Source organism: Coregonus clupeaformis, unplaced genomic scaffold (assembly GCF_020615455.1).
Source record: "Coregonus clupeaformis isolate EN_2021a unplaced genomic scaffold, ASM2061545v1 scaf0353, whole genome shotgun sequence".
Taxonomy (NCBI): Eukaryota; Metazoa; Chordata; class Actinopteri; order Salmoniformes; family Salmonidae; genus Coregonus; species Coregonus clupeaformis.
In genome coordinates, this window is record NW_025533808.1 from 35,944 (window position 1) to 53,881 (window position 17,938).

The 17,938-nt window shown below is 42.5% G+C and overlaps 1 protein-coding gene across 1 annotated transcript in view; it reads left to right on the forward strand.

The window, feature by feature from the left end:
• LOC121572322 (sulfotransferase 6B1-like) overlaps positions 1 to 17,938 on the forward strand; it is a 43,109-nt gene that overhangs the window by 1,462 nt on the left and 23,709 nt on the right. The window contains exons 3-6 of the mRNA XM_045215015.1: positions 588 to 677; positions 11,808 to 11,934; positions 12,332 to 12,426; positions 15,889 to 16,045. Coding sequence (XP_045070950.1) covers positions 588 to 677; positions 11,808 to 11,934; positions 12,332 to 12,426; positions 15,889 to 16,045 — 469 coding nt within the window. The remainder of the gene's footprint in view (positions 1 to 587; positions 678 to 11,807; positions 11,935 to 12,331; positions 12,427 to 15,888; positions 16,046 to 17,938) is intronic.

Below are 17,938 nucleotides of genomic sequence, written 5' to 3' on the forward strand. Positions count from 1 at the left end.
AATTACCATTTCTTTTTATGTACTTTTTTATAAATACTTTTTTTTACAAATGATGTACCTTGTGGTTTTCTGCTGCATTTTTGTATGCGATATGATAAGCTGCTAAATGGATTCACATAGCTTATATACTGAGAGAGTGACAATCAAAGAACACAGATTGGAGATCTTACAACTAGACAAAAAGGAAATGTTCATTTGATAATACAACACGGCAAAAAATACACATTAGAGACATAATCCCTTCCCCTTTTTGCAGGATTGTGATATGTGATTAATCAACATTGACACTAGTTCATTTTGAATAATAGTTTAACAAGTGCACAACATACAAAAAGGTGTCTAGCAAAGTATATCTCAACATTTATCAAACTCTTCAAAAGTGTCTTATAGTATGGCCTGTGCAGCCTTGATGTTGATGAGACCCATGGAGCCCTATGGACTATTATGTTATAGCAGAAGTTAGAGGATAGGCTTGTGGAATTCCAGTGGAATCATTCTGTAGGATTATAACAAAAAGTTTGGTTCACCACAAGGCTTTTACTAAGGCAGGCCCAAACCTTTGTCCATTCCCTCTGTTTGTTTTACAGGTGGTGGGAGAAATGCCCTCTCCGCGGTTACTGGGCACACATTTGCACCCTGATAACATCCCTGGCACTTTTATTGCGAAGAAAGCAAAGGTCAGTGTTAATAGCTTTGCTAGAGAACATGTCACAACAACCTGAATCTAGCCTCCCTTCAATTGTGGAGTGCTTAATCTAATGCAGTCTGGGACATATTTATTTTTTATAATAACATAGGAAATGAATACGATATGAAAGTGACAGGTCAATTTCACTTCCGTACCTTCGTTTTGTAGGCTATGAATGAGCATGAAATTTGCATCATCAATGAAAACGCTATAATTTAAGATATAAAATGTATACGTGTTTCCGGGTGAATTTACATTTTCAACGTGTTTGATGGCGAAGAAAAAGCACGAAACCGAAAAGTTACAACTGTTTAATTGGAACTACACACATGAACTACAACTCCCAGCAGCTGTGTATTGTCTCGCTTTCGACAGCTTGCCATTTGTATTTTTATTTAGCATTTCCAGAAAGTACTGGATGGCAACATTCTAATATAATCTAATACAAAACCCATAAAACGGCCTGTAGCAAGTGGGTTCTTACAGTCCTGTGAGTCCTCGGCTCGAGCAGGCATAATCCAGCATGCTAATTCAAATAAGACTTTTCAAACTTTTGGCGATGTGTCTTACTACTTGAGCGTCAAATATTTTTACTGCCTCAAGCTATCTTGGGTATGACTCTACAAGCTTGGCACACCTATATTTGGGGAGTTTTTCCTATTGTTCTCTGCAGATCCTCTCAAGCTCTGTCAGGTTGGATGGGGAGCGTTGCTTAACAGCTATTTACAAAGTCTCTCCAGAGATGTTAGATAGGGTTCAAGTACGGGCTCTGGTTGGGACACTCAAGGACATTCAGAGACCTGTCTCGAAGCCATTCCTGCGTTGTCTTGGCTGTGTGCTTAGGGTCGTTGTCCTGCTGGAAGGTGAACCTTTACCCCGTCTGAAGTCTTGAGCGCTCTGGAGCAGGTTTTCATCAAGGATCTCTCTGAACTTGGCTCCGTTCATCTTTCCCTCGATCCTGACTAGTATCCCAGTCCTTGCAGCTGAAAAACATCCCCACAGCATGATTCTGCCACCACCATGCTTCACCGTAGGGATGGTGCCAGGTTTCCTCCAAACGTCACGCTTGGCATTCAGGCCAAAGAGTTCAATCTTGGTTTCATCAGATCAGAGAATCTTGTTTCTCATGGTCTGAGAGTCCTTTAGGTGCCTTTTGGCAAACTCCAAGTGGGCTGTCGTGCCTTTTCCTGAAGAGTGGCTTCCGTCTGGCCACTCTACCATAAAGGCCTGATTGGTGGAGTGCTGCAGAGATGGTTGTCCTTCTGGAAGGTTCTCCCATATCCACAGAGGAACTCTGGAGCTATGTCAGAGTGACCATCGGGTTCTTGGTCACCTCCCTGACCAAGGCCCTTCTCCCTCGATTGCTCAGTTTGGCCATGCGGCCAGCTCTAGGAAGAATCTGGGTGGTTCCAAACATCTTCCATTTAAGAATGATGGAGGCCACTGTGTTCTTGGGGACCTTCAATGCTGCAGAAATGTTTCGGTACCCTTCCCCAGATCTGTGCCTCGACACAATCCTGTCTCGGAGCTCTACGGACAGTTGCTTTGACCTCATAGCTTGGTTTTTGCTCTGACATGCACGGTCAACTGTTGAACCTTATTTAGACAGGTGTGTGCCTTTCCAAATCATGTCCAATCAATTGAATTTACCACAGGTGGACTCCAATCAAGTAGTAGAAACATCTCAAGGATGATCAATGGAAACAGGTTGCATGAGCTCAAAGGGTCTGAATAATATGAAAATAAGGTATTTGCAAACATTTCTACAAACCTGTTTTCGCGTTGTCATTATGGGGTATTGTGTGTAGATTGCTGAGGAAAATGTTTTAATTAATTAATTTCAGAATAAGGCTGTAACCTAACAAAATGTGGAAAAAGCCAAGGGGTCTGAATACTTTCCAAAGGCACTGTAATAATACACTGCATTCATTAATCTGACTCCAATATTATGTGAATAAATGCAACATGCCCTGTATGTCTCTGGAGGAATCTAGTCAAGGTAGCGAACTTTGCATCACCACTCAGTATGATTATAATGAACATGAACATGTCTAACTTGCACCGTTATGCAATTATTAAGAGACTAGATACAAATAGCTAATCCTGTCGACCAATGTTCTAGCATTAATTTATTGAGGCAAGCATATGCTATGTGTATAGTGTATATAGCAACTACCAATAGACCTACTACATTTTAAGTGTATAGTTAATCAAAGAATGACTCTGTAAAACAAGGAATGCATTCACTCAATTCAACTAATATAATTTATTAGTCACAAAATAATTGACACTCAAACAAGTACATTGTACATGAAATACATTATACATTACAGAATAACACACACAGGCTAAGATTTATTTTGTAACGTGGCTTCAGTTCAGAATAATCTCTAAGAGAAAAAAATGTGTGTGTGGTACACACAGGAGCTTGGTAGCAAGTTCTCAAAGTATACAGAAATTCACTGCTGCCCTTTTAACCAGATTCAAGCAGAAACTCACCCCCCAACCTAAATTAGCATGTATTTGCACTTTGCTAGTAAAAACAAAAGACAGGAAAACACACCCAGATTTTAATCTAATCATCCAATTTAAACGACAGGAGCGCACCCCTGTGTCGCTCCTCTTTGAACTATCCACCATCCGACAAACAAAATAAGTTTCCCTGTAACAATGAATACATAGAACTTACAGTACAATAAACATACAGTACAACATGTCAAAATTCATAGCTCTTTATAAACTCTTGAAACAATCCAAACATGAAAATGTAATTCACACATGAACATTCATTCTGTCGATTTCACGTTTTCATCCATCTTCACACCTCCAACGGTGTCCATGCTCCCAGGGTTCTGTGGGAACGTCCCTTCCTGGAGAAAGCCACAGATAAGGTGTGTTTGATAACTGTGATGGCCTATAAATGGTCTGCCATCCAAACAATGTCATAAATTGTGATTGAGTCATCACGCTGTGCTCCCACGCCAGCAAGTCGCCAGTTGCGAGTATCACCTTCTCTCATTCTTCCACTACATATTCCTCCCATTAGGCTTGTCCAATAACGCCCCTCGCTCACACCACTCCCAGACAGTCCTAGCAACATTCTTGGTTGAGGAATTGTTCTTTGCTAAGAAGCTATTTTGTCACTTTTTGACTATTTTAACTGAAAACAATCACAGTAAGATATGTACAGTGTCTTGCAAAAGTATTCATCCCCCTTGGCGTTTTTCCTATTTTGTTGCATTACAACCTGTAATTTCAATGGCTTTCTATTTGGATTTCATATAATGGACATACACAAAATAGTCCAAATTGGTGAAGTGAAATGAAAAAAAGAACTTGTTTCAAAATATTCGAAACAATAAATAGCGGAAAAGTGGTGTGTGCATATGTATTCACCCCCTTTGCTATGAAGCCCCTAAATAAGATCTGGTGCAACCAATTACCTTCAGAAGTCACATAATTAGTTAAATAGATTGCACACAAGTGGACTTTAAGTGTCACATGATCTGTCACATGATCTCAGTATACAGTGAGGGAAAAAATGATTTGATCCCCTGCTGATTTTGTACGTTTGCCCACTGACAAAGACATGATCAGTCTATAACTTTAATGGTAGGTTTATTTGAACAGTGAGAGACAGAATGACAACAAAAAAATCCAGAAAAATGCATTTTAATGAGGGAAATAAGTATTTGACCCCTCTGCAAAACATGACTTAGTACTTGGTGGTAAAACCCTTGTTGGCAATCACAGAGGTCAGACGTTTCTTGTAGTTGGCCACCAGGTTTGCACACATCTCAGGAGGGATTTTGTCCCACTCCTCTTTGCAGATATTCTCCAAGTCATTAAGGTTTCGAGGCTGACGTTTGGCAACTCGAACCTTCAGCTCCCTCCACAGATTTTCTATGGGATTAAGGTCTGGAGACTGGCTAGGCCACTCCAGGACCTTAATGTGCTTCTTCTTGAGCCACTCCTTTGTTGCCTTTGCCGTGTGTTTTGGGTCATTGTCATGCTGGAATACCCATCCATGACCCATTTTCAATGCCCTGGCTGAGGGAAGGAGGTCCTCACCCAAGATTTGACGGTACATGGCCCTGTCTATCGTCCCTTGGATGCGGTGAAGTTGTCCTGTCCCCTTAGCAGAAAAACACCTCCAAAGCATAATGTTTCCACCTCCATGTTTGACGGTGGGGATGGTGTTCTTGGGGTCATAGGCAGCATTCCTCCTCCTCCAAACACGGCGAGTTGAGTTGATGCCAAAGAGCTCGATTTTGGTCTCATCTGACCATAACACTTTCACCCAGTTCTCCTCTGAATCATTCAGATGTTCATTGGCAAACTTCAGACGGCCCTGTATATGTGCTTTCTTGAGCAGGGGGACCTTGTGGGCACTGCAGGATTTCAGTCCTTCACAGCGTAGTGTGTTACCAATTGTTTTCTTGGTGACTATGGTCCCAGCTGCCTTGAGATCATTGACAAGATCCTCCCGTGTAGTTCTGGGCTGATTCCTCACCGTTCTCATGATCATTGCAACTCCACAAGGTGAGATCTTGCATGGAGCCCCAGGCCGAGGGAGATTGACAGTTATTTTGGGTTTCTTCCATTTGCGAATAATCGCACCAACTGTTGTCACCTTCTCACCAAGCTGCTTGGCGATGGTCTTGTAGCCCATTCCAGCCTTGTGTAGGTCTACAATCTTGTCCCTGACATCCTTGGAGAGCTCTTTGGTCTTGGCCATGGTGGAGAGTTTGGAATCTGATTGATTGATTGCATCTGTGGACAGGTGTCTTTTATACAGGTAACAAGCTGAGATTAGGAGCACTCCCTGTAAGAGTGTGCTCCTAATCTCAGCTCGTTACCTGTATAAAAGACACCTGGGAGCCAGAAATCTTTCTGATTGAGAGGGGGTCAAATACTTATTTCCCTCATTAAAATGCAAATCAATTTATAACATTTTTGACATTCGTTTTTCTGGATTTTTCTTGTCTCTCACTGTTCAAATAAACCTACCATTAAAATTACAGACTGATCATTTATTTGTCAGTGGGCAAACGTACAAAATCAGCAGGGGATCAAATACTTTTTTCCCTCACTGTATAAACACCTGTTCTGAACGCCCCATAGTCTGCAACACCACTAAGCAAGGGGCAACATCAAGCAAGCGGCACCATGAAGACCAAGGAGCTCTCCAAACAAGGAGCTCTCCAAACGGGTCAGTGACAACGTTTTTGAGAAGTACAGATCAGGGTTGGGTTATAAAAAAATATCCAAAACTTTGAACATCCCACAGAGCACCATTAAATCCATTATTAAAAAATTGAAAAAATATGGCACCACAACAAACCTGCCAAGAGAGGACCGCCCACCAAAACTCACAGAACAGGCAAGGAGGATGTTAATCAGAGAGGCAACAAAGAGACCAAAGATAACCCTGAAGGAGCTGCAAAGGTCCACAGAGGAGATTGGAGTATCTGTACATAGGACCACTTTAAGAAGACAAAATAAGCAAACAAGTTTGGTGTTCGCCAAAAGGAATGTGGGAGACTCCCCAAACATATGCAAGAAGGCACTCTGGTCAGATGACACAAAAATTTAGCTTTTTGGCCATCAAGGAAAACGCTATGTCTGGCACAAACCCAACATGTCTCATCACCCCGAGAACACCATCGGCAGGGACTGGGAAACTGGTCAGAATTGAGGGACTGATGGATGGCACTAAATACAGGGAAATTCTTGAGGGAAACCTGTTTCAGTCTTCCAGAGATTTGAGACTGAGACGGAGGTTCACCTTCCAGCAGGACAATGACCCTAAGCATACTGATAAAGCAACACTTGAGTGGTTTTAGGGGAAACATTTAAATGTTTTGGAATGGCCTACTAAAAAGAAATATATATGTATGCACGCATGACTGTAAGCCGCTTTGGATAAAAGCGTCTGCTAAATGGCATATTATTTATTTAATTTTTACTCAGAGCCCAGACCTCAATCCAATTGAGAATCTGTGGTATGACTTTAAATTTGCTGTACACCAGCGGAACCCATCCAACTTGAAGGAGCTGGAGCAGTTTTGCCTTGAAGAATGGGCAAAAATCCCAGTGGCTAGATGTGCCAAGCTTATAGAGGCATACCCCAAGATACTTGCAGCTGTAAATGCTGCAAAAGGTGGCTCTACAAAGCATTGACTTTGGAGGGGTGAATAGTTATGCATGCTCAGGTTTTCTGTTTTTTTTGTCTTATTTCTTGTTTGTTTCACAATAAAAAACATTTTGCATCTTCAAAGTGGTAGGCATGTTGTGTAAATCAAATGATACAAACCCACCCAAAATCTATTTTAATTCCAAGGTGTAAGGCAACAAAATAGGAAAAATGCCAAGGGGGGTGAATTCTTTCGCAAGCCACTGTAGCCGTTTCCTGCAGTCAAATTACATAGTGGCCTAATGGCCATATTTTTTATAATTTCAAAATTATACTGAACAAAAATATAAAAGCAACATGCAACAATTTCAAAGATTTTACTGAGTTACAGTTCATATAAGGAAATCAGTCAATTGAAATAAATTAATTAGGCCCTAATCTGTGGATTTCACATGACTGGGCAGGAGAGCAGCCATGGGTGGCCCACCCACTTGGGAGCCAGGCCCAGCCAATCAGAATGTGTTTTTCCCCACAAAAGTGCTTTATTAAAGACAGAAATACTCCTAAATTTCATCAGCTGTCCGGGTGGTTGGTCGCAGATGATCCCGCAGGTGAAGAAGCTGGATGTGGAGGTCCTGGGCTGACGTGGTTACACGTGGTTGTCACGTTCGTTGAATGACGGGTCAGACCAAGGCGCAGCGTGATATACGTACATGTTTATTAAACTAAATAAACACACGACAAAACAATAAACGAAACGAAACGTGAAGTCCAAGGTAGAACACACAACATACCTTACAAGGAAGAAGATCCCACAACTAGACAGTGCCAATAGGCTGCTTAAGTATGGTCCCCAATCAGAGACAACGAGCGACAGCTGCCTCTGATTGGGCACCCCCAAAGGTGCGGACTCCGACCGCACAACATAAACATAACAGGGTCGGGGCCGGGTGGGCATTCCGCCTCAGAGGCGGATCCGGCTCGGGGCGTGACGACCTCTCACTCTCCGCCTCCCTGTTGCGCCCCTGGTCTGGTCTAGACCTTGGCGCGTTGCTTCCCCTCTCCCTCCTCCCACGATATGCCAGGCCCTGTCTGGACCCTGGTGTGGGAGACCCCGAACCTGGAGAGGGGCTGACGTCATGGTCTGGACTGGAGCCACTGACCGTAGCCGGACTAGGCACCGGTGGAGCGGACTGCTTTGGCTCCGGAGTGGAGCCGCTGACCGGAGCTGGATCAGGCACCGGTGGAGCAGACTGCTCTGGCTCCGGAGTGGAGCCGCTGACCGGAGCTGGATCAGGCACCGGTGGAGCGGACTGCTCTGGCTCCGGAGTGGAATGGCTGACCGGAACTGGATCAGGCACCGGTGGAGTGGACTGCTCTGGCTCCGGAGTGGAGCAGCTGACCGGTGCCGGACCAGGCACCGGTGGAACAGGCACGGGCCGTGCCGGACTGGACAAACGCACCACTGGCTTGGTGCGAGGAGCAGGAACGGGCCGGGCCGGACTGGCGACGCGCACCACTGGCTTGGTGCGAGGAGCAGGAACGGGCCGGGCCGGGCTGGTGACGCGCACCACTGGCTTGGTGCGAGGAGCAGGAACGGGCCGGGCCGGGCTGGCGACGCGCACCACTGGCTTGGTGCGAGGAGCAGGAATGGGCCGGACCGGACTGTGAAAGCGGACTGGAGGTCTGGAGCGGAGAGCTGGCACAACCCGTCCTGGCTGGCTGCCCACTTTCGCACTACACGTGCGGGGCGCTGGCACAGGACGCACTGGGCTGTGCACGCGCACTGGCGATACAGTTCGTAGAACTGGCGCAGGATATGCGGGACCGAGGAGGCGTACTGGAGACCAGGAGCGTTGAGCCGGCACACCCTGTCCTAGCTGGATGCCCATCTTCGCACGGCACGTGCGTGGTGCAAGCACAGGACGTACAGGACTGTGCCGGCGCACTGGCGACACAGTACGTAGCTCCGCATAACACGGAGCTTGCCCAGTCATACGCCTCTTCGCGTGAGTACGGGGAGTTGGCTCTGCTCTAACCCTAGGCTCCGCCAACCACCCCGTGTTCCCCCCCAAAACACTTCTTGGGGCTGCTTCTCGGGCTTCCTCCTCGACCGGCCTCCTCCGTTGCTCCTCTCCTGCCTGGGCATCTACCTTAGCCCATGGTCCTCTCCCCGCAAATATCTCTTCTCATGACCACAAATCGGCCACCTGTGACATGGCCATTCGCTCCGCCTGGGCACGCTGCTTGGTCCTCGTTTGGTGGGATCTTCTGTCACGTTCGTTGAATGACGGGTCAGACCAAGGCGCAGCGTGATATACGTACATGTTTATTAAACTAAATAAACACACGACAAAACAATAAACGAAACGAAACGTGAAGTCCAAGGTAGAACACACAACATACCTTACAAGGAACAAGATCCCACAACTAGACAGTGCCAATAGGCTGCTTAAGTATGGTCCCCAATTAGAGACAACGAGCGACAGCTGCCTCTGATTGGGAACCACACCGGGCAACATAGAACTAGACATACTAGATCCTCATACATAGAACAAGCACAACAAGGAATATACACACCCTGACTCAACATATAATCGTCCCCTGAGTCAGGGCGTGACAGTGGTCTGCGTTTGTGAGGCCAGTTGGACTTACTGCCAAATTCTCTAAAATGACATTGGAGGCGGCTCATGGTAGAGAAATTATTATTTAATTATCTGGCAAAAGCGCTGGTGGACAGTCATGCAGTCAGTAAGTCAATTGCACGCTCCCTCAACACTTGAGACATCTGTGGCATTGTGTTGTGTGACAAAACTGCACAATATAGAGTAGCCTTTTATTGTCTCCAGCACAAGGTGTACCTGTGTAATGATCATGCTGTTTAATCAGCTTGTTGATATGCCACACCTGTCAGGTGGATGGATTATCTTGGCAAAGGAGAAATGCTCACTAACAGGGATGTAAACAAATGTGTGCACAAAATGTGAGAGAAATACGTTTTTTGTGCATATGGAACATTTCTGGAATATTTTATTTCAGCTCATGAAACATGGGACCAACACTTTTTTTTTTTAAACAGCTGAAAATCCAGTGTTTCTATATATTTCAGTCTTCTGTGATGTCTATAATGTATAATATTGGGATGCAAACTCAAAATTGAATACATTTCAATTGACATGGTACAGGTGTCTTTCTTTAAGGCCATAACCATGTGTGTGAGGTGTATACTATTGTTTCAAAGTAGATGTGTTTAAGACTACTAAGAAACACTCTGTGTGACCATGATTTAGCCCACTGCAGTAAAAGGTCATTGTTACCCAGAAATGATTTGATATTGAGATTTTTTTTTAACCTTCTGTATTGGACCTTTTTATAGACCAATTGCAACGAGAGTTCCAAACCGCTCTGCCAATAACAGCTAGTTTTCAGGTTACATATCCCACTCATTAGGCCCCTCCGCTCTAGTGGATTGATCCACACAATGGTCGTGTTCCTCTGCTCAGACATTGCGGACGCATGCCAGATATTGCAATGCTTGGATAGGTATTTTACGTATCAACTAACCACATCAAATGTTATAGCAATCTGGTACCCGATGGCACAGTCGATGTTGTGGCATGCAACCATGCCACGAGCAGGGGAACACAACCTATGGTAATAGCTTGCTTAGGTGCCCTCCCCGACACCACTCAGACCACACCCAGACAGTCTTGGGCAATATTCTTGCTTGAGATTTTTTAATTGTTTTTATTTTTTATTTATGGAAAACTGTTACAGTAAATACAGTAATTGTTACCCAGAAATGATTTGATATTGAGCTAAAAACAGCTGCACTAGGCCTTTAATAGGAGAATGATTTTTTAAATGAAATGTTTGAACCAAATGTTATACATATTATTTGGATCTATGTAATATTATGTCAAATTTGTTTAATTTAATGTATTGTGACGTGTAGAGTCAGGGACGCAAATTTCACTGTGAAGGGGGGGACATCCCCACATTCTGAAATTGCATTTTTAGCGTTGGAATGTGATACAAAATGAGGCTGCGGTGTGCTTTAGGACCATGCGGACGCCTCCGAGCGGTCGGGTAGGCTGTTTGGAGTGTTTATCCGACTGGGGGAAAAAATATATATATATATACGTTCCCCCCACTTCTAAAACCAAAGTTGGGCCCCTGTGTAGAATGAATGACGCATTTGATTTCTCATTTAATCTATTGTATTCCTCTTATTCCAAAACACATTTTAATTATACATCCTGTTGACACTTTCAATTGAAATTCAAGCCTTGCGTTGGAATTATAGAGCAATTTTCATCTCAATTCTAGGATAAAATAAAAGTAAGTTCGGCAGGTAGAGTGAGCTTTCCTAAAAATAGGCAAATGGTCCTGAGATGTTTAAAATAAATACTTTGACTTAATGTGGAATAAATCCAGCCAATCAGGCGGGGGTATTATACTTCCCCTGGAGTTGACGTATTTTGTGTCTGAATCTGAATTGACTTTTGTATTAGGAATGTTGGACTTCATAATTAAACACATTTAAAGCTGGAATCCTTAATGGTGAAACTGCCATGTACATTTGCGATATTACAACAACGAAGTTCCTGCAAAAAGCAAACACCGTTTATTTTTTTACATCATTGCACGCGCGATAGAACAGCAAATATGTACTGCACGTTGCATGACGCTCCTCACCTCGGTGGGGCAGACAGTGGCTGTTTCGCCTACTGCGGATTCCATCTTCGGATGCAGATTCCAAGTGACTGCATTTACGGTAGATAAGTAAGCTAATAATGTAAATTAGTCATCTGCTATTGTAGGCGACTAACTGTTCACTGCTAAATATTTTTGGTTTTTACTGAGAATGCCTGAAAATATTCTGTCCATGTTCATCTTAATTATGTTGTTGTTTTACAACAAACTTTAGAACTCAATTGCACCAATATTATAACAATTATCTGTGGTAATTTTGACTTTCAGATGCTGGTTGTGTTCCGAAACCCAAAAGATACAGTCGTATCATACTACCACTTCATGAACACAAACCCTGTTTTGCCTAATGCCAAATCCTGGGATTCATTTTTTACAGACTTCATGAAGGGTGAAGGTGAGAAAAACGGATAAAGAACTACTCAACACATTCGTATTGTTTGACATAAATGCAGTGTCGTGTTGGATAGGCTGAATGTAATAAATACTACAACTAGAAAATTACATTTCCTAAATAAAATGTGTGCTCTAACTTGTCATTATGTGAGTTTAAATGTTTGTTTTTTAAATGCCCCAGGGACTAGCTAGCTGGCTACGTCTGGCACATTTACAGACGTCTTCATTGATGTCAGATCCCTGTCAGATAAATGATATTCTTTCCACAGTCTCACACTAACAAATGGATAATCACACTATAGTTATGGTACAATACAGCACACTACAAAACATTATGTACAGTCACATGACTGTTGAATGTATTCATCTTATGGTATTTGTGTTTCTTTTTTTTACAGTGGCTTGGGGTTCTTACTTCGACCATGCCCTGGCCTGGGAGAAACTAATGGGCAATCCTAACATAATGATGATCACTTATGAGCAAATGAAGGAGGTAAAACACATATTATTATGTATAGGGTTGCAAAAAGAGTGAATATTAGACCTAACTTTTGAAATGTACCAGTAAACTACCTGCATTTCTACTAGTTTTCATAACATGTTAAAGACATAAAATACAATAAAGAAAAATTAATATAAAACAATATATACACATAGCTGTAAAACAGAATCCTAAATATAACCAATCAACTTACTGAATACCGTTGTTGTTTAACATGAGGGTTTCAGCATGGAATATCCTTTATATTTGTATTTTATTTTACTATGCCAATATATCTTTGTTGTAAATGTTTTGGGGCCGAACTGGTGGCAGTTGTGAAAAGTCAATAGTTGGAAGAGTTCCAGAGATAATTGGAAATTACATCATTGTTGATTATATACAGTGGAGAGAACAAGTATTTGATACACTGCCGATTTTACAGGTTTTCCTACTTACAAAGCATGGAGAGGTCTGTAATTTTTATCATAGGTACACTTCAACTGTGATAGACGGAATCTAAAACAAAAATCCAGAAAATCACATTGTATGATTTTTAAGTAATTCATTTGCATTTTATTGCATGACGTAAGTATTTGATCACCTACCAACCAGTAAGAATTCCGGCTCTCACAGACCTGTTAGTTTTTCTTTAAGAAGCCCTCCTGTTCTCCACTCATTACCTGTATTAACTGCACCTGTTTGAACTCGTTACCTGTATAAAAGACACCTGTCCACACACTCAATCAAACAGACTCCAACCCCTCCACAATGGCCAAGACCAGAGAGCTGTGTAAGGACATCAGGGATAAAATTGTAGACCTGCACAAGGCTGGGATGGGCTACAGGACAATAGGCAAGCAGCTTGGTGAGAAGGCAACAACTGTTGGTGCAATTATTAGAAAATGGAAGAAGTTCAAGACGGTCAATCACCATCGGTCTGGGGTTCCATGCAAGATCTCACCTCGTGGGGCATCAATGATCATGAGGAAGGTGAGGGATCAGCCCAGAACTACACGGCAGGACCTGGTCAATGACCTGAAGAGAGCTGGGACCACAGTCTCAAAGAAAACGATTAGTAACACACTACGCCGTCATGGATTAAAATCCTGCAGCGCACGCAAGGTCCCCCTGCTCAAGCCAGCGCATGTCCAGGCCCGTCTGAAGTTTGCCAATGACCATCTGGATGATCCAGAGGAGGAATGGGAGAAGGTCATGTGGTCTGATGAGACAGAAATATAGCTTTTTGGTCTAAACTCCACTCGCCGTGTTTGGAGGAAGAAGAAGTATGAGTACAACCCCAAGAACACCATCCCAACCGTGAAGCATGGAGGTGGAAACATCATTCTTTGGGGGATGCTTTTTTGCAAAGGGGACAGGACGACTGCACCGTATTGAGGGGAGGATGGATGGGGCCATATATCGCGAGATCTTGGCCAACAACCTCCTTCCCTCAGTAAGAGCATTGAAGATGGGTCGTGGCTGAGTCTTCCAGCATGACAACAACCTGAAACACACAGCCAGGGCAACTAAGGAGTGGCTCCGTAAGAAGCATCTCAAGGTCCTGGAGTGGCCTAGCCAGTCTCCAGACCTGAACCCAATAGAAAAGCTTTGGAGGGAGCTGAAAGTCCGTATTGCCCAGAGACAGCCTCGAAACCTGAAGGATCTGGAGAAGGTCTGTATGGAGGAGTGGGCCAAAATCCCTGCTGCAGTGTGTGCAAACCTGGTCAAGACCTACAGGAAACGTATGATCTCTGTAATTGCAAACAAAGGTTTCTGTACCAAATATTAAGTTCTGCTTTTCTGATGTATCAAATACTTATGTCATGCAATAAAATACAAATTAATTACTTAAAAATCATACAATGTGATTTTCTGGATTTCTGTTTTAGATTACAGACCTCTACATGCTTTGTAAGTAGGAAAACCTGCAAAATCGGCAGTGTATCAAATACTTGTTCTCCCCACTGTATATTTTTTCATTAATTAGGCTCTCCTGAACCACGTGGTCTAACTACTAGACACAGACCAAAATAAATAAATATATATTAATACGTGAATAAAAATATTCAAGTACAGACAGATTTTTATGGGGATTTTTGTATTATGTTAATTATATTGAATCACGGGTGCGTCAATTGACTCTTAAGGATTTTATTACCAACATTTCCGATTTGGTAAATTACTGGCAGTTTTACAACCCTAATTATGTGTCAGTAATGTACATTTTATTTAAGTGATAATGCCAGAGAAGCCGGTGTTTGGAGGATATATTGGCATGTGTGTTGTTAGGCCCGAGACGAAGTTGAGGACTGGCAAACTGTGCCAATATATCCTCCAAACACCGGCTTCGAGGGCATTATCACTTTTATACAACGGGTTACCAACATATTCAAATAATGATTTACATATTTTCATTAAAAACGTTATTTTAGTAATTTATTCATGCTGTTTCATCCTTCCAGAATATATAGTCCCGACACAAATCTAGGGTTACTAGAGACTAGTTACCAGTCGTTCAGTCTTTTTGTTCTGTATCTATGGACGCGACCCAGTTGTTCATTCTAAATCTTCCATTGCCATACTGGCTGGCAACGTTCTAATCCCTTGCTTGCTAGCTAGCCAACTACTGCTAACTTACAGTCACGTCAAAAAGTGCAGCCAGAATAACAGCAAGAGATGTTTAAACTGTTTTCTAGTGAGATTTATTTAGATACATCCATAAAAATGAGCTAATGAGGCGCGATTTCGCCTGGCATAGAAAATGTGCTTACTCGTCAGGACACTGTTTTTCAGTGGAGCTAGCCAACAACACAGCTACAGTAACACAAACACTTCAAACTGAAGCTGGAAATACTGCAAATTAGCTGCGTTTTGTTTTACCTTTTTTCAATTGACATTTTTTTGTATATATCCATAAAAATGATGCCAGCTGATTCATGATTTTGACTGGCTGAGAAACCCTGCCTGCCTGCCTGCCTGTCTCGTCCCGACTCCCGACAAGTTCATTACGATGGGACAGCAGGAGATCGAATTTCAATATTGAAACAATGTTGCAAATGTCGGAGAGACAGACAGCAAGGTTTATTCAAATCTCTGCTGTAGAAAACGAAATGTTAGTCTAAAAGAAATGTGAGCTAATGTCTAGATGCTTTTTATAGTGGAGATCAAGTTTATAAGTTGCCTGGCTGGGCTGATGAGAAAGTGGATTGCGCAGTCAGATGGAACAGAGTAAATAGGCATTTTAACATCATAGATTTAGCCGGTGGCAACTTGTGGAACAGACACCGGCTGAATGCGGTTTTAACCAATCAGCATTCAGGATTATACCCACCCGTTGTATAAATGTCATTAACATTCACTTTTTTATGATTTTTTTCATACATCATATTGTACATCACATACCTCCTGTCTTTTTTGAGAGTTGTGAAATGCACAATGTTGGATGTACAAGTTTCAACTCCACTTATTCTTCAGAATCTAGGTCAAGGGGTGCAGCAGATATCCAAGTTCTTTGGTTTCCCATTGACTGAAGAGCAAGTCCAGACAATTGCAGGGCAGAGTACCTTCAATGCTATGAAGGACAGCTCCAAGAACACCCATGGAAAACATGGCAATGTGTTTTTCCGAAAAGGTACATTTATAATAAATTGTATTCACAAAATGTTGTTAAATGTTGAAAAACAAAAACTTTACTTTATTCCTCTCGTTATTGTCCCCACGATGAAATTGGGGAGTGGACTGTGGAATGGTCTGTCCGTCCATCCGTCCGTAAGTTACACGCGATGTCTCAGAAAGCACTGGGCCGATTTTGACGACACTTGGGTAAATGATGTGTCTTCCCATACAGATTTGGCTTTTCCAAAATTACACTGATTGGCCCAAGGCGGGAGCTATAGTAATTTACTGTAGTAATTTACTGAATCACACCAGTGAAGAGGTGAAGTGAGGGATAACTTGGTCCAAAATCTGTCTTTCCAGCAGGTGATGTTTTTGTATGGTAGTCAATGAGAATGTTGAATCGCTCCGCCATTTCCTGGTTGCTAAAATTCAAATAGATTGCTTGTTTTGTCACATAAACTGAAATTAGGCAGTCATTGTGTAGAGAATCATTGTACCATCTAAACCGCTGTGAAATATCTTTCCATAGCCAAAAATATTGTATTTTCAGCTTTTTGAAGCTGGTGTACTAAACCGAAAGTAAAAGACGCAAAAACTAAATATAAGAACGGGAAGCATAGAAATAGCACAAATAGAACAGATCTACCGCTTCTTAGACTTAGTTTCAATGAGAATGACAGATCGATAACTCACATTATGTGCATTTTGTTGGGTCGCCCGAAAAGTTACATATTGTAGCTTTATTGCCTAGAATGTTCCCACCTGATCTTGCCTCCTGACTGCCTTCTAGTCTTAGTACCAGTCTCTTTAGCTAAAATTCCACTCTTTGCCACTCCTTGTTATTGCCAAAGAGACTGGCCTTTCGGCAATCTCAATGTTTTCCATGACAACATGTGGAGCCTCGAGAATAGAATTAGAATTGATAACATAGACAAAAACAACGATTTATCTGTTAGCTAGGCAAGTTGTTGTATTTTGAGGCTTAAAATCAAAACTAAGACGTTTAGTAGTTGGAAATGCAGTATGTATTTACTTTGAGAATATAGACGTGAGCTAGCAACTTTTGACAGACCGGACAAACAAAAACCGGTTCCAATATTTGCATAATCCCTGTGATTGGAGGATAGCTGTGAGGGTGATCGAATCAGGATCAAATCCTCTGTTTTCCTCGAGTTCATTAATGAGTGCGTTCATAAATTCACTTTGGCTATCTACTCCGATTTCTGAGCATTCTGTTTGAGTGTGCCAGAGTGCAGAAAAACAGATGAATTTATGAACACGCAACACAGGTATTAGTAAACATCTGGAAAAAAACGTAATTCAATTGTTGCTAGCAGCACAGTTACAGTCACTAACGCTCTAGATAACATGATAACAGTCTAACCAGCTCTTCTAGGGTGAGTAAAATAGTCAGAGTGAGGTGTTCTCTCATTTGTGTTTAGCCAGTTAGCTTGGGGCTTGGCTGCCGTTCAGAACAAACCCTACTCCTCAGCCAGAGCGTCCAGTGTGCGCTCTGAGAGCGAAATGCACTGAATTTAAGAACTGACAATCTGACAATGCTCTGAATTTATGAATGCCCAGAGCGCACTCTGAGCGCACTCTGATACTCCAGAGTGAATTTACGAACACACCCAATGACAGAACGTTCATATTTGAAGATGGCAGAAAGGCCAGACTCATTGGCACATGACATGGAGTACAGGGAGTGGATTAGCTGAAGAAACTGGTACCCAGGCTAACTGCATTCCATTTCTTTTGACATTTCTTTTCATTGTTAGAGCAGCCACTTGAGTACCTGGTCAATATAATGGATAATCTGTGGTCAAACAAGATAACTGACATTTCTTAGTCACATGCAATGTTTCAATTGGCCCAAACGATTAGTTACCGGAGTGTAACTCCAGTT